This window comes from Papio anubis, chromosome 7 (genome assembly GCF_008728515.1).
Source record: "Papio anubis isolate 15944 chromosome 7, Panubis1.0, whole genome shotgun sequence".
Classification (NCBI taxonomy): domain Eukaryota; kingdom Metazoa; phylum Chordata; class Mammalia; order Primates; family Cercopithecidae; genus Papio; species Papio anubis.
In genome coordinates, this window is record NC_044982.1 from 123,713,572 (window position 1) to 123,734,585 (window position 21,014).

The 21,014-nt window shown below is 42.7% G+C and overlaps 1 protein-coding gene across 2 annotated transcripts in view; it reads right to left on the minus strand.

Moving 5' to 3' along the window:
* Positions 1–21,014, minus strand: part of HACD3 (3-hydroxyacyl-CoA dehydratase 3) — a 46,143-nt gene that overhangs the window by 6,741 nt on the left and 18,388 nt on the right. For both annotated transcript variants that reach the window (XM_003901081.3, XM_009210417.4), the window contains exons 2-7: positions 17,161–17,203; positions 14,431–14,504; positions 12,489–12,653; positions 10,647–10,698; positions 6,445–6,555; positions 4,669–4,796 (exon numbers count right to left, since the gene is read on the minus strand). In XM_003901081.3, coding sequence (XP_003901130.1) covers positions 4,669–4,796; positions 6,445–6,555; positions 10,647–10,698; positions 12,489–12,653; positions 14,431–14,504; positions 17,161–17,203 — 573 coding nt within the window. The remainder of the gene's footprint in view (positions 1–4,668; positions 4,797–6,444; positions 6,556–10,646; positions 10,699–12,488; positions 12,654–14,430; positions 14,505–17,160; positions 17,204–21,014) is intronic.

Genomic DNA, 21,014 nt, shown 5'->3' on the forward strand with positions numbered 1-21,014 from the left:
TGTTTCATTTTGCCTGTTTTAAAACTTTTTGAAATCATTCTATATGTATTATTCTGTGACTTGCTTCTTACTCAGGGTTATGGGCCAGAGACTCATCTATGTTGATGCATGTGGCTATAGTCCACTCATTTTCACTGTGGCAAGACATTCCAATATACGATAGACATTCTATTCTTCATATATATATGGGTTGTCTGTTTCTGGGTTTTATTCTGTTCGCGTGGTCTATGTGACTATCTTTGTACCATACAACATGGTATTAGCTACTAAATCTTTATACTGTCTTGATTTCTTATAGGGTAAGTCCCCAACTTGAGTTCTTCTTTAGAGAATATTCTCAACCCTTTGCTTTTTATTCCCCCATTTAAAAAATTGTGGTAAAATACACATAACGGCCAGGTGCGGTGGCTCATGCCTGTAATACCAGCACTTTGGAAGGCCAAGCGGGCAGATCACTTGAGGTCAGGAGTTCGAGACCAACCTGGACAACATGGTGAAACCCCATCTCTATTAAAAATACAAAAATTAGCCAGGCGTGGTGGCAAGCGCCAGTAGTCCCAGCTACTTGGGAGGCTGAGGCAGGAGAATCGCTTGAACGTGGGAGGCGGAGGTTGCAGTGAGCCAAGATCACACCACTGCACTCCAGCCTGGGCAACAGAGCAAAACACCATCTCCAAAAAAAAAAAAAAATACACATAACATAAACTTTACCATCTTAATCATTTTTAAGTGTTTAGTTGATTGGTATCAAATACATTCATTATGTTGTGCAACCATAATCACCATCCATCTCCACAGCTCTTTTCATCTTGTAAAATAAAACTATGAACCATTGCCGGCCACAGTGGCTCACACCTGTAATCCCAGCACTTTGGGAGGCTGAGGTGTGTGGATCACCTGAGGTCAGGAGTTCGAGACCAGCCTGGCCAACATGGGAAACCCCGTCTCTACTAAAACTACAAAAATTAGCCAGGCGTGGTGACGGGCACCTATAATCCTAGCTACTCAAGAGGCTGACGCATGAAAATCGCGTGAACCCGGGAGGCGGAGGCTGCAGTGAGCCTACATCGTGCCACTGCACTACAGCCTGGGCAACAGGATGAGACTCTCTCTCTCAAAAAAAAAAAAAAAAAAAAAAAGAATAAAAAAGAAAGAAAAGAAACTATGACCCATTAAACAATAACTCCCCACTCAGCCAGCCCCTGGGAAACACCATTCTACTTTCTGTCTCTATGATTTTGACTATTTTAACTACCTCATATAAGCAGAATCATCCAGTATTTGACTTTCTGTGACTGGCTTATTTCACTTAGAATAGTTTCCTTAAGGTTCATCCATGTTGTGGCATACTTGAGAGTTTCCTTCATTTTTAAGGCTACATAATATCCCACTGTATGTATATAACAGTCGTTCTTACCCATTCATCTGTAGATGAACTTGGGTTGCTTGCACATTTTAGCTATTGAAAATGATGCTACTATCCTGGATGGCCCTCTGTTTTTTCAAAAAACTTCAGAATTTTCTCCTCACATTCCAAAATTTTTTAGACTGTGATTGGAACTGTATTTAATCTACAGGTAAATAAGAGAACTAACAATATTATAATATCGAGTCTTATAATTCAAGAAAATTATGTCTCTATATTTACTTTTTGTGCTCTATATTCCTTCCTGTATCTCAAACAGTTCACTAATTTTCTCTTCAGCTATGTCTAATCTACAACACAAACTATCCATTAAATTTTTATTTTTTATTTTTTTAGACAGGGGTCTTGCTCTGTTGCCCAGGTTGGAGGGCAGTGGCACAATCACAGCTCACTGCAACATCAAACTCCTGCACTCAAGGAATCCTTCTGTCTCAGCCTCCCAAGTAGTGGGAATATAGGTGCACATCACCATGCCTGGCAAATTTTTGTTTTTTTAGAAATGGGGTCTCACTATGCTGCCCAGGCTGGTCTCAAACTGCTGGCCTCAAGCAATCCTCCTGCCTCAGCTTCCCAAAGTGTGGGAATTACAGGAATAAGCCACCATGGCTGGCTGTAAATTTTAAAGTTTGATTATTGTACTTTTCATTAATAGAAGTTTTTAAGAAGTACTGCCTTCATCTATGCAAGGTGGGAGGAAACCAAGTACATTTCTAACTAAGGAGACTGAAGGTAGGTTTTTCAGCTCCTGCCTAAGAGTCGAATTTCCCTAGTCTTAAAGCTATTTATAACTTTGTTATTTCATGAGGATATTATAAAAAATGAAATAGACCAGAAATAGTAAAAGTCTACTTTGATAAATATCCCTGAGGTTTTAAATGTTCTTTCTTCTTCAGGTAAAATACTGCTATTCCTGTACAAATAGGTGTTTTTACTAATTGAGACTTCTTAGCAAAATGTAACATACAGATATGTTTTGGCTGTGTCCCTGTTCAAATGTCAACTTGAATTGTATCTCCCAGAATTCCCACATGTTGTGGGAGGGACCCAGGGGGAGGTAAATGAATCATAGGGGCCAGTCTTTCCTGTGCTATTCTCATGTTAGTGAATAAATCTCACGAGATCTGGTGGGCTTATCAGGGGTTTCCGCTTTTGTTTCTTCCTCATTCTCTCTTGCCACCGCCATGTAAGAAGTGCCTTTTGCCCTGCACCATGATTGTGAGACCTTCCCCAGCCACATGGAACTGTAAATCCAATTAAACCTCTTTCTTTTGTAAATTGCCTGGTCTCGGGTATGTCTTTATCAGCAGCGGGAAAACGGACTAATACAGTAAATTGGTACCAGTAAAGTTGGATGTTGCTGAAAAGATACCCAAAAATGTGGAAGTGACTTTGGAACTGGGTAACAGACAGAGGTTGGAACAGTTTGGAGGGCTCAGAAGAAGACAGGAAAATGTGGGTAAGTTTGGAACCTCATAGAGATTTATTGAAAGGCTTTGACAAAAATGCTGATAGTGATATGAACAATAAAGTCCAGGCTGAGGTAGTCTCAGATGGAGATGAAGAACTTCTTGGAAGCAAAGGTGACTCTTGTTACATTTTAGCAAAGAGACTGGCAGCATTTGGCCCCTGCCCTAGAGATCTGCAGAATTCTGAACTTGAGAGAGATGATTTAGGGTATCTGGCAGGAGAAATTTCTAAGCAGAAAAGCATTCAAGAGGTGACTTGGGTACTGTTAAAAGCATTCCATTTTAAAAGAGAAACAGGAGCATAAAAGTTTGGAAAATTTGCAGCCTGATGATTCAGTAGAAAAGAAAAACCCATTTTTTGAGGAGAAGCTCAAGCTGGCTGCAGAAATTTGCATAGGTAGCAAGGAGCCTAATGTAATCCCCAAGACCATGGGGTAAATGTAACCAGGCCATGTCAGAGCCCTTCACGGCAGTCCCTCCCATCCCTTGCAGGCCCAGGGTCCCCATGCTGTGTGCAACCTAGGGATTTGGTGCCCTGTGTCCTAGCTGCTCTAGCCTTGGCTGAGAGGGGCCAATGTACAGCTCAGGCTGTGGCTTCAGAGGGTGCAAGCCCCAAGCCCCGGCAGCTTCCACATGGTGGTGAGCCTGTGCGTGCAGAGAAGTCAAGAATTGAGGTTTGGGAACCTCTGCCTAGATTTCAGAAGATGTATGGAAACGCCTGGATGCCCAGGCAAAAGTTTGCTGCAGGGACGGGGCCCTCATGGAGAACCTCTGCTAGGGCAGTGAGGAAGGGAAATATGGGGTTGGAGCCCCTACACAGAGTCCCTACTGGGGCACCGCCTAGTGGAGCTGTGAGAAGAGAATCGCCATCCTCCAGACCCCAGAATGGTAGATCCACTGACAACTTGCACCATGCACCTGGAAAAGCCACAGACACTCAATGCCAGCCTGTGAAAGCAGCCGGGAGGGAGGCTGCTCCCTGCAAAGTCACAGGGGCAGAGCTGCCTAAGACCATGGGAACCCACCTCTTGCATCAGTGTGACTTGGATGTGAGACCTGGAGTCAAAGGAGATCATTTTGGAGCTTTAAAGTTTGATTGCCCCACTGGATTTCAGACTTGCATAGGCACTGTAACCCCTTCATTTTGGCCAATTTCTCCCATTTGGAACGGCTGTATTTACCCAATGCCAGTACTCCCCTTGTATCTAGGAAGTAACTAGTGTGCTTTGATTTTACAGTCTCAAAGGCAGAAGGGACTTGCCTTGTCTCAGATGAGACTTTGGACTGTGGACTTTGGGGTTAATGCTGAAATAAGACTTTGGGGGACTGGTGAGGAGGGGCTGGGGGTGGAATGATATGGTTTGGCTGTGTCCCCATTCAAATCTTAACTTGAATTGTATTTCCCAGGATTCCCATGTGTTGTGGGAGGGACCTAAGGGGTGGTAATTGAATCATGGGGGCCAGTCTTTCCCATGTTATTCTTGTGATAGTGAATAAGTCTCACAAGATCTGATGGGTTTACCAGGGGTTTCCGCTTTTGCTTCTTCCTCATTCTCTCTTGCCGCCACCATGTAAGAGGTGCCTTTCGCCCTCCACCATGATTGTGAGACCTTCCCAGCCACATGGAACTATAAGCCAATTAAACCTCTTTCTTTCGTAAATTGCCCAGTCTCGGGTATGTCTTTACGAGCAGCATGAAAATGGACTAATCCACATACCTACTAGACAAATAATGGGACCTTCCATTACCCACCCTTTAGCTCAACTATTCAATACCTGGATCAGAGAAGGCAGCACTGGTGACGTAGTGACTCCAATTGCTGCATTGATAGTTTCCACAACTGCCAGCATCTGGCAGAAATACATCATGTCAGCCACAGTATGGAATGTGTCATAAAAGGACTCTATGGGCAAAAATATACGTTAAGGGTGAATCAGTTGGTAAATTCCAACAGAACTATTTCTCAAACTAGCTCACTCCTTTCATGAAAATAACTATAGGAAAGGAATAACAAACATCCAGTCAGATTCGAGTTTCTTACTTAACTAAGCAGGAAGGATGCAGGCCACTGGGGTCATGAACAGTAAGCTCTACCAGTTACCAGAAAGTTAACACGTACACCTTATATGCCTTTCTCTCTCTCTTTTTTTTTTTTTTTTTTTGAGATGGAGTCTCACTCTGTCACCAGGCTGGAGTGTAGTGGTGCAATCTCAGCTCACTGCAACCTCCACCTCCTGGGTTCAAGTGATTCTCCTGCCTTAGCTTCCTGAGTAGCTGGGACTACAGGCGCACACCACCACACCCAGCTAATTTTTGTACTTTTAGTAGAGACAGGGTTTTCACCATGTTGACCAGGATGGTCTCGATCTCTTGACCTCATGATCCGCCCACCTCAACCTCCCAAAGTGCTGGGATTACAGGCGTGAGCCACCACGCCCGGCCACCTGTCTCATTTTTTTAAGAGTCAAGGTCTTGCTCCATCACCCAGTCTATAGTACAGTGTCATGATCATGGCTTACTGCAGCTTCAACCTCCTGGGTTCAAGAGATCCTCCCATGTCGGCCTCTTAAAGTGCTCGGATTACAGGCATGAGCTGTTACACCTGGTCCATACTTTCATTATCAGGTAGAAAAATCCTCTCCCATTACTCTTTCTTCTCCTAAATTTTATTACCTATTTATTCATCAAATAAAGTTTCAGAATACTTTAGATCAAATTCTCAAAAATTTCCCATTGGCATTTACCAATGGAATGCCACTGGTCAAAGCCAGAATCCTGTTAAACACATAAATTAATTTAAGAAGAATTGGGCCCGGTGCAGTGGCTTACGCCTGTAATACCAGCACTTTGGGAGGCCGAGGTGGACAGATCACAAAGTCAGGAGATCAAGACTATCCTGGCTAACATGGTGAAACCCTGTCTCCACTAAAAATACAAAAAAAAAAAAAAGTTAGCCGGGCGTGGTGGCGGGCGCCTGTAGTCCCAGCTACTCAGGAGGCTGAGGCAGGAGAATGGCGTGAACCCGGGAGGCGGAGCTTGCAGTGAGCCGAGATCGCGACACTGCACTCAAGCCTGGGCGACAGAGTGAGACTCCGTCTCAAAAAAAAACAAAAAAAAAAAAGAAGAACTAATATATTTATGATACTCTTTTTATTCTGTTTTAGAATAGTTCATTTTAGAACCTATTTAGGCTCCAAAAGGGTGAGAACCCTTTTGGCCTTGCATAACTTTGGCACTGGAAGTATCACATCAATTTATTTAGTTGTTAGTGAACATACAAAAGGATTCTAGCCCAAGATGTGGCTCTGGCTAGCTATGGATGTGAACCATTTTTGACCATCTCTAGGCCTATATTTTTATTACCTGTTAAATGGAAAGAATACCAGTCAGCTTATTTCAAAGGGTCATGGGAAATAAGAGCTATGAAAGCACAACAAAAAGTAGAGGGTGCTGCACAAATGCAGCGGTTATTATTAACATCAAAGGCAGAGAGTGAATACTGGGCCAAACTACTGAGAAAGGGAAAATTAATCCAAAAATTTCTTACTTGCCTTTTCCCAAGATACAGAATCGCACAGTCAGGTTGACAAAGATCCAGGAGAATCCCAAGAACTGCACAAGATTATACATAAACAGGTATCCCTTCCGTAAGTTTGTAAGAGCTGTAAAGCAAAGCAAAGCAGTAAGCTATTAAAAGCAATAGTCCCAGCAGAAGAGAGATGTATGAGGCATATCTGGATGACTTCAATCCTTTTTCCTTCTTGAATGCTCCTAAGCTCCCACACAAATATCTGGTCCTGGTCCTCACCAGTCTGGGCTCCTACTCCCACAGAGAAACATACAAGGAACATTGCTCTCCAGCGTGTATTTTCAGCAGGACTTCCTGTCCCAGCCTTGAAGAATAGGTATACAGACATAACAAACCCAAGAAAAAAATATTACCCCTGGTGTGATATTATGATATGTGTACATGTATATATAGGTTTTCATCCACAGTTTCTGGCTCATAACTCCCACAGCCTTGTTATAGTTTTTTGTTATAATGTTGGGACACTTCAGGCCTCAGAAAACAGAATCTTCCTCTGTGACTTTCCCTGCCTTCCTTTCAGCTGCCCAAGGCACGACTCTAATCTGAATGTGGGTCCTAAGACCCTCATTCCAGAGAGGGTCTTGCTTCATACTCTGGAGGAGGGAACACTGCACAGAGGGGCTGAGAAGAATCTGGACAGACAGGCCTTGTGGGGTTTAGGTCAGACCCTTTTTTTCTAATCACATTTCAACACAGTGCAACATGCTTCAGTCATGCCTATCAGATGAAGTCTCCATAAAAGGCCCAAGGGGACAGGGTTTGGTCAGCTTCCAGACAGCTAAACACATGGAGGTTCCTGGAGGGTGGCACACCTGGAGAGGGCATGGAAGCTCCGCGCCACTTCCTCCATACTTTCTCCTAATCTCTTCATCTGTATCCTTCATAATATCCCTTACAATAAACCAACAAACTTGTTTCCCTGAGTTCTGTGGAGCCACGCTAGCAAATCAATCAAACCCCAGGAGCGGGTTGTGGGAACCGTAATTTACAGCCTATTGGTCACAAGTTCTGGAGGCCCAGACTCGGGACAGGCTGGGGCAAGAGGGTGTCTTGGAGACTGAGCCCTTCATCTGTGGGAATCTGATGCTATCTCTAGGTAAATAGTGTCGGAATTGAATCAGAGGGCACTCAGCTGGTGTCTGCTGCAGAACTCATTGCTTGCTTGCTGTGTGGGTGGAAAAAACCCACACACTTGGTCACAGAAGTCTTCTGTGTTGATTGTTGTTGAGTAAGAAAATAGGAAAAAGCAGCTGAGTGTTGTAGTGTTGTATTTTTTCCATAACACCTGGCAAAAAAAAATGGCCATCTGAAGAGACATTACAAAAAGGAAAAAGATTTCCTCAGCTCCTGCTCCAGTTATTTTTTATTTAGTTAGTTATTTTTGAGATGGAGTCTTGCTCTGTCACCCAGGTTGGAGTGCAGTGGCACGATCTCAGCTCACTGCAACCTCCACCTCCCAAGTTCAAGCAATTCTCCCGCCGCAGCCTCCCAAGTAGCTGGGATTACAGGCACCCACCACCATGCCCGGCTAATTTTTGTATTTTAGCAGAGACAGGGTTTCATCATGTTGGCCAGGGTGGTCTTAAACTCCTGACCTCAGGTGATCTGCCCACCTTGGCCTCTCAAAGTGCTGGGATTACAGGCATGGGCCACCATGCCTGACCCTCCAGTCATCTTAATATAATCCATAGTTTTTTCTTTTCTGGAATTTCTTTAAGGTCACTGAGGTCAAACTAGCTCACAGAGATAGATACAGTAAATGAAAAAACCAATTCTGATATTTGGTTATATATTCATTCAACCAAGCATTAACTGAATACCTACAATGTGCAAGGTACTGTGAGAAGAACTACTGGGATACAAAGGTAGTTCAAGGCTGCCCTCAGACCTTACAATCTAAAAACTGTAATACCAGGTGGGGAGTGACAAGTAATGTCTTGTGAAACTTTCAAGGTGAAAAAATGACATTAGGCTGGAGAAGTGGGCATCAAGCTAGTCTACATGGATAAAGCTGGTATCTAATCTGGGCTTTTTTTTTTTTTTTGAGACAGCGTCTCACTCTGTTGCCCAGGTTAGAATGCAGTGGTGGGACCATAGCTCTCTGCAGCCCTGACCTCCTGGGGTCAACCCATCCTCCCACCTAACCTCCCAAGTAGTTAGGTCTACAGGTCTGTGCCACCACACCCTGCTAATTTTATATTCTATCATATTTTGTAGACACACAGTCTTGCTACGTTGCCCAGGCTGATCTCGAACTCCTGGACTAAAAGATCCTCCCATCTCAGTCTCCCAAAGTGCTGGGATTACAGGCATGAGCCACCAAATTTGGCCTGATCTGAGCTTTGAAAGATGGGCAGACTGAGGACATAACCAAAGGAGGACAATTTCAAACCAACAAGCAGGAAAAAAAAGGACATTAAGTTTGTCTGCAGCCTAAGATTCATGAAGATACAGCCAATTACAGAGTAAAGGAAGAAACAAGGAGCTTTGACAGAGTCATGGTTGAGTCAAAGGAGTAGGGTAAAGAAAAGGACAGTTCTTAAGAGAAGATCTGTGGTGTTCAGATTTTGCTGCTATATATTTATTCCTAGGATACAGATATTCTGCAAAGACATCTGGATGGTCCTCAAATAATCACATTTAATAATGTGGTCAATCAAAAGCAGCTTAAGCCAGGCACAGTGGCACATGCCTGTAATCCCAGCTACTCGGGAGGCTGAGGTAGAACGATCACTTGAGCCCAGGATCTCAAGATCAGCCTGGACAGCGTAGCAAGACCCCGTCTCAAAAAAAAAAAAAAAAAAAAAAAAAACACCCCCCTAAAAAAAAAAAAAAAAAAAAAAAAAAAACACAGCCTTATCCTAAGACTCCAAAAAATGTCAGACTTCCAGCAACATTTAGCTAATTAAAAGTTTCTTCTTCAAAACTACAAAAATCTATTACACTTCCGTACCATAAAGAACTTCCTTGTTCAGAAAACTTTATGAATTTAGATAAAACAGTTAAAGCTTTACCTAACACCCAAAAAAATCCATATATTAGAATTTTTATCTATTTTTGAAGTTTATCCCTTTAAAACACCAAAAAATTAATTGAAATCTCAAAAGTGGCTTTTTTATGTTGTTATTCTTTGCCTCCACTGATCCTCTCCCCTCCTCAGCTTTCCTAAAATAATATTCCCCTAAGGTAGTGGCTATTCAAATCTTTTTTAAAATTCCTTCTCAAAAGAAACCTTATTCAGAATGCCAACAAATAAAACTCAAAAGAGAGTTGCTCTGACTGAGGTAGACCTGTTTGTGTGATCTACTCCTCCAAAGCATCTCTGGGAACCCCCTGGGGTACCATGGAACACAGTTTGAAAACTACTGCTCCAAAACTTTCCCCTCCCTTATTTATGGCATGCTAGATAAGTACCACTAAAATCTGAAAAATTTCAACTTAGAACAAATAAGAAGCACTTATTTCATTCTGCTTTTCAGAGGTAGTTTTACCTAGACCTGAAGTTCTCCCACTAAGACTGTAAGCCCTGTTGAGTACGGGCGCTACAATGGATCCCTCTGGCTCTCAGTCAAGGGCCCAGCACAATGCTTGCCACACAGCATGACTTTAACAGATAGCTGCTGAATTTAATCTAACTACATCACCCAGAAGATAATACACTTACAGAGCTTCCTGCTTAAAGTGGTTAGACGGAAACAGAAATTGATTTGTTAAAGGTTAATGAATAGCAGGACTATACAGAATACTCTCCATCTTTCAGGCTGACAACCACACTTACGTATCATACAGCCTTTGAGATTTCAGCTGGGAGAAAAACACCAGGCTGAAGGAGTGCAGCCTTGGACCCATGCAATCATTTCCACAAGTCTCTGCAGGATTTGTTTGCCATCTGCCATAAGGCCAGTCCAGGAGTTCTTTTATTCTGTTATACTAGCCTTGGTGTACTCACGAAATAACACCCAAAACACAAAGGAAACATTAAAGGTAAGGATTCTGACGTGGGTGGTGCAGACCTTAAGCACTGGACCTAAAGGGTTTTTCATAAACTCACCCACACAGCTCACTGGGATGAAATCATTAGCTCTCCAGCCACATCACAATTATCCATACTTCCAACACTAGCACAAGTTAACTGGTAACTACCATGGCAGCAGCGCAACTTACTTTCAGGAGAGCCTTCGCTTTCCAGTCGGAGTTTATTTAGGCGCTCTTCTTCCTAGAATTTAGACAAAAGTTTTCCAAGAACACAAGTTAGAATTCCCAGATGCTTGCAAAAGTCCATATGCTGGCTGAGTAATCTGACTTCCTCAAAGCCACCTCCTCCGGTTGGCGTAAGTGCCATCATTGGGAAAAATATTCTAGGTCATAGGGCCAAACGCCTGACCCCTCCTTACTAAGTGGCATTAGCATCACAGGATGCTCATCCATTGTTCACAAAATTAACCCAATCATCTGGCTTCCAAACTGACAAGTGACCTTGGAATCTTAAAGCTGGAAAGGACATCGAGAAGATCTGTCGCAGTCAGAGAAATAAAACAGAAGTTTAAGGCAGGAAGTAGACTGCTATTTTATTTTTCAAGATTTCTAGATTTTTAGTATAATTTTTCCAGAAGCTAAGATCATGTTTCCAACATCAGTATGAACTCATGTTTAGCTTAATAGAGATACAGATAGGTCCATACAGAAATATTTACAGGTGTATGTGTATGCATGGGTTAGTATCCAAACATATATTTTCTTGTTCTGCCAGTGAAGACAACCTAAAAGCAATGGCAACCTGGCAGCAATGAGCATACCTGGCACGCAGATCTTGCTTTCCGATACTATTCTACAATAAGAACAGAGCTCCTTGAAGAAATGGCTGTTCCAGGGCTGAAGCAGGAAACGTACATACAAGATAAGCCTGGAGCAGCTTATAGTGCCAGAAAGTAAGGAAGTGCTCAAAAAAAAAAAAAAAAAAAAAAACAGTCCCATAATGATGGCGTTTTCTCAAAAAGATACAAAAGCCAAATGAAAGATGGGCAGGATGAGGACATAACCAAAGGCCAGTTAGTGCCAAAGCTGGAAGAATTTGAGCAACGAAATAAATAATATTAGTTTATAACTCGGAGTATAAAATAAATACCATGTACCCACATGATATAAATAAATGATTGAATAAATAAATGGGAGACAATATACATGCATAATTATTCTCCCATGCAGAAGAATTCCAAATAATTATGTAGATACTCCATCTAAAGGACAGGAAGCATAACTCCCTGCTCCTTAAATGTACGCTACACATAGTGACTTCCTTCCAAGGAGTGGCAAGAGGAAAATAACCTTATAGTGGAGAAACCTGATAAGCGTCACCTCAAGCCAGCTGACCCATGGTTAATATCAACAGTGATGTGTCATGTTGATAGTATGTACTCTTTTTTTTTTTTTTTTTTTGAGACAGAGTCTCACTCTGTTGCCCAGGCTGGAGTACAGTGGCACAATCTCGGCTCACTGCAAGCTCCGCCTCCCGGGTTCACGCCATTCTCCTGCCTCAGCCTCCTGAGCAGCTGGGACTATAGGCGTGCATCACCACACCCGGCTAATTTTTTGTATTTTTACTAGAGACAGGGTTTCACTGTGCTAGCCAGGATGGTCTCAATCTCCTGACCTTGTGATCCGCCTGCCTCAGCCTCCCAAAGTGCTGGGATCACAGGCGTGAGCCACCGCGCCCGGCTGTATGTACTTTTGATATGATGTGATAAGAACTGCACTTTACCTCTGTGGTCTTCTCAATATCTGTCACCTTAGTCTAGTTGTAAGAGAAACATCAGACAGATTTCAACTGAGGGACAGTCTACAAAATACATAGCGAGTACTTCTTGAAAATCACGTCACCAGGTCTTTAAATGAATTTGTAACTTTGTCGCTATTCTTTCAGACCCTGAGAGGTATCTGCAGTGGCCCGAATGACGTGGCTTCCCCATGATTTGTCCTCAATGACTAGATCCTAGGATCCTTACTAACCTTAGCTCTGAGCTCCATTTCCGCATCAGATTCATCCAGCCAACGATCAAAGTCAGGGGCCAAAAACAGTGGTCGCTTTTCCTGCTTCGTGAGTCTCTCCCACCACTGACTCACTTTCTTCTGTACCGTAATGTTTACCTGCCTCTGGGTCAGTTTGTAAACAGGCTAGGAGAGAAAGTGAAAATGTAAGAATGCCCTCTTCCGTTCCCTGAAGCAGCACCATGCCAGGGGCGCTGTACAGAGAAACTGCAGATTTGTTTATTCTTCTTTCTCTGGTCCTGCAAGTCCTGATGCAAAGGGAACATCTAGACCAGGGGTCTCCAACTCCTGTATTGGTCCGTGGCCTGTTGGGAATGGGGCCACACAGGAGGAGCTGAGCCGTGGGCAAGTGAGCGAAACTTCATCTGTATTTACACTCGCTCCCCATCACTTGCATTACCTCCTGAGCCCTGCCTCCTGTCAGATCAGCATTGGCATAAAATTCACATAGGAGCGCAAACTCTATTGTGAATTGTGCATGCAAGGAATCTAGGTTGCTCACTCTTTATGAGACTCTAACACCTGATCATCTGTCACTGTCTCCCATCACCCCCAGATGGGACCATCTAGTTGCAGGAAAACAAGCTCAGGGCTCCCACTGATTCTATATTATGATGAGTTGTATAATTATTTCATTATATATTACAATGTAATAATAACAGAAATCAAGTGCACAATAAAGGTAATGCATTTGAATCACCCTGAAACCATCCCCACCCCACCATCTGTGAAAAAAGTGCCTTCCACAAAACTGGACCCTGGTGCCAAAAAGGTTGATCTAGACCAAGGGCTGGCATGGAGAACTGGTAAGAACATAACATCCTTCTCTGATTCCCCCAGTGAATGACACAGGAGGATATCAGGATAAGAAAGGCAAATAATTCCTGGTTAGGCTGGAGGGAACTAGCATGAACCTCCTGCCACAGCCACATCATGCAAGGTACTACGTCCAATCACCCTCTCAAGGGTACTGCATCCAATCACCCTCAGCTTATACATTTTCCTCCCATGAAAATGACTGTCCTGGCTCAGCAGACCCTTGTTTTAGAAACACCTGCATCAAGGTCAGAACTGTATTGGATCAGTTACAGACTTTTTCACAGGGGTCAATCTGGGGAGTCTTCCCAACTAAACTCAAATTCTTATAGGCCATTCCAGCTCATTGTTTGTCTACACGGCCTCTCCCTCATCTCCAAAGGAAGCCCCATGACAGGTTCTCTGCCCACTATACCACTGGTTATTATTAATGCTTTCTCAAAACAACTGAGCACCTGTGCAGGGAAATCAAGAAGCTCAAGTCCCCAGAGCTAAGTGTAATTCCAGAAACCGAAATACCCCATCTACTGGATTCTCTCCCTGCTTGTGAGAGAAGTTTCCTCAGGCTCTAAGGGAGGAGAAGCTTCGATGATATCTGCAGCATTCTTTCTGAAGACCAGCTGCCTTTGCCCTTTTTGATTTCTATTTTTCTCACCTGCACCTACGGCAAAGTCACATGAAAGTAACCCTTGGTGGGGGCTTCAACTACCCTATGTAACTCTGTTCTCAACAGGTGCCATACTCCTCTGCCATCACTAAAACCAGAGAATATCAGAGCTGGAAGGAACCCTGGAGATCACTTAGTCCAGAATTTCATTTAACACATGAGAAAACTGGAACTCGAAGAAGTGAAGAGACTTGTTCAAGATCACACCACTAATAAATGGCAGGGCCCAGATTCAACACGGGGTCTCTGACTTTCCCATTCCTCTGCAGCTAAAACCTGGGCTCTGTTCCAAATAAGAGAACTCTATTATTCCCCTTTGGTTTTATCTTCTTCTCTCCACAAACCCTGCTCCCCATTTCACTAAACTACTGGTATTCATTTCCTAAAATGGGAAGGGAAGTGAGAAAGGAAAGAACATACCTCTGGCTTCACAAGGTCTAAGAACTCCAGGTGAAATTCATAGACATTGTCTCCTTTGGCACCATGTCCTTGAGCTATAAAGAAAGAAATGTGGGTTATTGCAAACTTGAGCAGAGCGAGGCCATCCAAAAGCCAGCTTGGTGCAGTTCTTTCCTAAGTATGCGAACACTTTTTTTTTTTTTTTTTTTTTTTTGAGACAGAGTCTCACTCTGTCACCCAGGCTGGAGTGCAGTGGCGCAATCTCAGCTCACTGCAAGCTCTGCCTCCCGGGTTCATGCCATTCTCCTTCCTCAGCCTCCCAAGTAGCTGGGACTACACCACCTACCACGCCCGGCTAATTTTTTGTGTTTTTAGTAGACAGGGTTTCACCATATTAGCCAGGATGGTCTCAATCTCCTGACCTCAAGTGATCAGCCCGCCTCAGCCTCCCAAAGTGCTGGGATTACAGGCATGAGCCACCATGCCCAGCAAGAATATTACACTCGATCGTAGCCAAAAAGGTGAGAAGCAATGTAGTCTGCAAATCTTAATGGGTCCTGTTAAAATGTGTGGGGGCTTGTGAGCAGAGCTCTTCAACAGCTAGATAGGTCAAATCTTTGATGCAAGTTTATCTCCATATGTTCTCTGATGTCAGTTTCGGAATATTTACCCAATTTTCCACTGTGACCCTGATGATACCCCGTACAAATAACAGGCAGGAAAAAGAACAGAGAAAGCAATGCCAAAGGGGCCACACAGATATAAATTTAACTTTCACAATTACTTTGGCTGTAAATCTAGAGCAGACAAAAATTGGTGGGTGTATCATATTGACTGTGGTTAAGGAAAGTTGCAGTGCACATGGAAATGCTGGATTGTCTTGGACAGCTCTGAATCCAAAACCTCCCAACCAGGGAGAGAGAATGAAGGGAGAAGCTGACTCCTCCTTTAGTACATCCCAAATGGAACAAGGAAAAAGAAATACAAGCCTTTGTAGCTTATGAAGGACAGGTGGAACTAGGAGGGAAGTACCTGAGTTGGCCAGTGCCTCATCCCTATGCCTTGACATGGCTCCTTTCTCCAATTCAAGCTGGCACCATGCCTAGGTGCCAGTGACTGCTGGACCCAGCAGCTGCTGCAGGACCTCCCTTCCACTCTCCTCTCTGATTCATTTACCATTTGGTTCCCTTCTGGGACTCTCAGCTCTTATCTGACCATACGTAGACTAATAACCTAATATTCGCCATAGGTAGCAATTATTCTCTATGACCATAAATTCCTTAAGGTAGCACAGTATATAAGGTCTAAGTGGCAAGATATGCTTTTATCACTTTAACTTTCATGTAAATGTATATAATTCCCAAAAAACCAGAGCTGAGTGGTAACTACTCTCATCCTGAAAAGCAGATACAAATGCCAGGCTGTACTTTCATGCAAGTATATTACGGTAGATGGAATTTCACATAAAGCAGAAACTCTTCATGCTCCAATAATCCCAGGAATTGGAACAGAGAGAATCCTACCCCACTGGGTGACAGTGAATGCAGATCCCACCCTCTCCAGTACAGCAGTAAATCTGCTGATGGACTGAGGAGAAGGGAGACGGAGGCAGATTCATAGAATCAGAAACTGTCAGAGTTGAAAAGGCCTCTGAGACATCATCTAGAATGTAGTGTTTCTCAAACTGGTCTGCAAATCTAGTATCAGGGAGCCACAAAGTCTCATCAAGAAAATTTCTTAGGAATGGTGTAATAAATAATTATTATTTTTAAAAATGTTTAAAAAGAAAAATATTTTTTAAAAAAACAAAACAAACAACAACAACAAAAAAAAACAGGCACAGTGGCTCACACCTGTAATCCCAGCACTTTGAGAGGCCAAGGCGAGTAGATCACTTGAGGACAGGAGTTCAAGACCAGCCTGGACAACATGGTGAAACCCTGTCTCTACTAAAAATACAAAAATTAGCTGGGCGTGGTGGCAGGTGCCTGTAATCCTAGCTACTCAGGAGGCTGAGGCACAAGAATCACTTGAACCCAGGAGACGGAGGTTGCAGTGAGCCAAGACTGTGCCACTGCACTCCAGCCTGGGTGATAGAGCAAGACTCAATCTCAAAATAAATAAATAACATTTCTATTTTTTGTTTTCATAATAATCTTTTTTTAAAAAAAAGCAGCATATTCTGGATCATCTAGAGGGCCATTTCATAATCAAGTACTGCCATGCAATCAGTAGCTGTATGTGTGTCTGTGTTCACAGCTGCAGTGAGCCAAATGTCACTTAAAGTGACCATATTTAATTCTTCACGTGTTTCTCAATCTCAGGTCCATGAGCCCTTGAGAGTCCTGTGGAAACATTCTTAGGTGCCTACGGGTCCTCGAGTTTGAGAAACACAGATTAAAACCAGCATCTTAATTGTGTAGGTCCAGAAAAGTCAATAACTTGTCCAAGACAGTGGCAGAATTAGAGCTAGAAGACAAGCCTCCTGATTTCTAACCCAGGATTCTTTTTTTTTTTTTCTTCACTGTATCTACTGCCTCTCCATGGGGGAAACAGGATTTTAAACCAATTCTTTGACTTTTCTAATCATATATTTCAAAACAATTTAGCTTACTTCATGAGGATCAAAGGAGTGAACATCAGCAAAAAATCGATAAAACAAATACATTTTTTTTTAAAAAAAAAAAGGGAAACCACCACCTCACCTCCTTAACTGTGTATAGAGATGGGAGCATTGGCTGGGATACTGACCTTTGAAATGCAGCACATTTTCAGTGATGCTGATGGCAGGGTTCTGTGAAAAGAGACCAAGGATGTAAGAAGGCATTTTAATGAAGAGAAAAAATGAGATTAAACAAGGGGCTTCTTCCCCTCATCCTTCTCCCATGAGGACTCAGCCTCCTACTCTGTGCCTCCCCCACAAATATATTTAGTCATTTATTCACATCTGTGTAGGCTTTCTCTATGTCTGTCTGTACCTATCTAAGACTGCAGACTCCTGCCAAGAAGGACCCTAACCTGCTCTAACTGTGCAAACAGTCAAGCACTGAATTACTCCATTCTGAGAATGGCCGATCATGCAAGGTGCTATGTGAGATATGAGAGGGGAATACACAGATCTCCAGGACTCAATCCCTGAGCTGTAGAACAGAGGTTCCAGTGGGACAGATGAGGCACTTTCTGTGAGAAGATATGAAATAGTTATCAAGAAACATATGGTCAAGACGAAAAAGGTGGTAAAAGGTAGTAAGTGTTAGCAGAGTTAAGAGAGAGAGAGAGAGCATAACAGGAATCGAGTGGTGGGGAAAAGCTCCACAAAAGGTGAGACCTGTACTGCAACCTGAATGATAAATTAATTCCGACAAGTGGAGGAAAGGGCAGAGGATTGCAGGTGGTGAATGAAAATGCAACGCGCTGCGCCTGTGTCTCTAACTTAGAGGCTCCAGACTCTCTTAACCCCCAAAGGAAACAAGACTCGGGAGAGGTCAAAATTCTCCAAACTGCTCACTGATTCCCAGAAGTTGCTACATACCTTCAGTTTAGCATCACAATTTAAAATGAAACTACTTAACACTTTTTCCAGTGGATGAGAAACAACTCACCTCCTACTTCCAGCTCAAGGTTAATAAGCAAGAGGCAGCTCGATCCCAGTGTCATGGTGTTTGTTTTTCTTCTGTGGGCTTAGCTTTCTGTGCTCCTCAACTACAGCTGTCATCTGACCATAACCTCATGACATTCCAAGCCAGAACAACCCAACAGAGCCCCTCCTGAAGTCCTAACCCACAGAAACTGTGAGAGACAATAATTGATTATTGTTGCTTTAAGCCACTATATATTGGGTGATTTGCTATGTAGCAACAGATTAACAAATAATTAACTGCAATTATTTCTTTAAATGCTTGGTAGAACTTCCAGGTGAAGCCATGTAGACCTGCAGGTTTCCCTGTGGGAAGACTTTTGACTATTGAATCCGTGTATTTAATGCTTACGAGGCTATCCAGGTTTTCTATCTCTTTTATAGAAACTGTCTCTATTTCTTGGAATTTATCCATTTTATCTGATATGAACTTGTTTTAATATTTTCTTTCCTTTTTTTGAAAAAGTCACCCAGGCAGGAGTGCAATGACTCAGTCTCGGCTAACTGCAATCTCCACCTCCCGGGTTCAAGCAATTCTTCTGCCTCAGCCTCCCAAGTAGCTAGGAGTACAGGTGTGTGCCACCGTGCAGGGCCTAATATTCTCTTAGCTTTTAAATGTCTGTAGCTTGCATGGTTATGTCTTCTTCTTCATTACTGATACGGTTTGTGTCTTAATCTTGTCAATATGTCTAGCAATTTTAATTATCTTTCAAGAACTTTTAGCTTTTTATTGATTTTCTCCACCTCTGCTTTCTATGTCTATTCTTATCTTTATTCTTTCCTTCCTTCAATTTCTTTCGGAGAATTTGCTATTTTTTTTTCTAACTTCTTGAAATGGAGATTCAAAGGTCATTAATTTTCAGACTATTTTTTTTCTAAGATAATCATCTAAGAATATAAATTTCCTACCAAATCCGACTTTGGCTGCTCTCAAGCTTTGATTACAGTGTTTCCCATTCACATCCTAATTTCCATTATCGTTTTTTCATGGGTTGAGACGGATTTCTTAATTTTCAATTTCCAATTTTCTAGTTATCCTTATGTTATTAACTTCTATCTCAATTGCATTGGGATCAAAGAACATTCTCTGTGTAATTTCAGTCCTGTCAAATGTATGGAGACTTGTTTAGGAAGCAGTATATAGTCAACTTTAGTAAACACTCTCAGTACATTTAAAAGAATGTGTATTCTGGAGTTGTTGGGGCCATGTTCTTTATATGTCCATTAGGTTTACTGTTAATTATTTGTTCACATAATCTATATCCTTACTGAATTTTGTCTTCTAGCTCTATCAATCACTGGGAAATCACACTATCATAAATTTGTCTATTTCTCCTTGTACATCTGTTAATTTAGATATGATTGAGGCAATGTTACTAGATGCATATAACCTTTTTTTTTTTTTTTTTTTGAGATGGAGTCTCACTCTGTTCCCCAGGCTCACTGCAACCTCCACCTCCTGGGCTCAAGCAATTCTTCTGCTTTAGCCTCTCGAGTAGCTGGGATTACAGGCGTGCACCACCACACCTGGCTAATTTATTTATTTATTTATTTATTTTCAGTAGAGACGGGATTACACCATATTGGCCAGACTGGTCTCAAACTCCTGACCATTGTGATCCGCCCACCTCGGCCTCCCAAAGTGCTGGGATTACAGGTGTGAGCCACCGCACCAGGCCGGGTTTTGACTTTACTTCTATCACCTGCGACCTGTCGGGCTGTCAAAACCAAAGTTCAAATTCACTTAGTTGAGCAAATGTTCACAAGGCAAAAGCAGTTTCTGTGTTCAGCTTATCTCTCTGAGTTCCCAATTTCATTTCTACCTCGTTAACTTTTTGATGTTTTTAAGACATTTTTATTCAATACTTTCCGTTGTTTTTAATAGAAAGCTCAATCTACACAACCTAGTCCATCTCTTACTAGAAAAGAAACTGTGCTTTTGCTTATAAGAAGAGGAGTGAATAGCCAGGCCTGGTACCACGCACCTACAGTCCCAGCTACTCGGGAGGCTGAAGTGGGAGTATCACTTGAACCCAGGGGTTCGAATGCAGCTAGGGGAACATAGCAAGTAGTCAGACCCTGTCTCTAATTCTTTTAAAAAATAAAAAAGAGAAAGAGAGTGGCTGGGCAAGGTAGCTTATGCCTATAATCCCAACACTTCGGGAGGCCTAGGCAAGTGGATCACTTGAGCCCAGGAGTTCAAGAACTAGCCTGAACAACACAGACCCTGTCTCTACAAAAATAAAAAAAATAGCCAGGTGTGGTGGCACATGCCTGTGGTCCCAGCTACTTGGGAGGCTAAGCTGGAAGGATAACTTGAGCTTAGGAGGTCGAAGCAGCAGTGAGCTTTTATTGCACCACAGCATTCCAACCTGGGTGACAGACTAAGACTCTGTCTCAAAAAAGGAGTGAATACGGAAAAGGGAATAAGAAAACTCAAATTCACAGCAACTGTCTCTTTTTTTTTGAGACAGAATCTCCCTCTGTCACCCAGGGCTAGAGTGCAGTGGTGCAATCTCGGCTCACGGCAGCCTCCACCTCCCAGGCTCAAGGATCCTCCCACCTTAGCCTCTCAAATATCTGGGACTACAGGTCCACATCACCATGCCTGGCTAATATCTTTTTAAAATTTTTCGCAGAGACAAGTCTCACTATGTTGCTCAGGCTGGTCCCGAACTCCTGGGCTCAAGCAATCCTCCACCTCAGCCTACCAAACTGCTGGGATTACAGGCATGAGGCACCATGCCCAGCCATCATTTTAAAAATAACAATGAAATCACTTACATCACAAGTCTGTTATAAGGATTAAATTATAATTGCACACACAGAGCCTGGCAACTAGTAAGAATTCATATTCCGGTTGCTTTTCTTCCTCTGACTAGAGTGCCCATCTAAGTTTCCATGCCTGTTGAACACTACTTCTCTTTCAAAGTTCAGGTCAAATGTTAATTCCTCTTCCCTCCTCCTC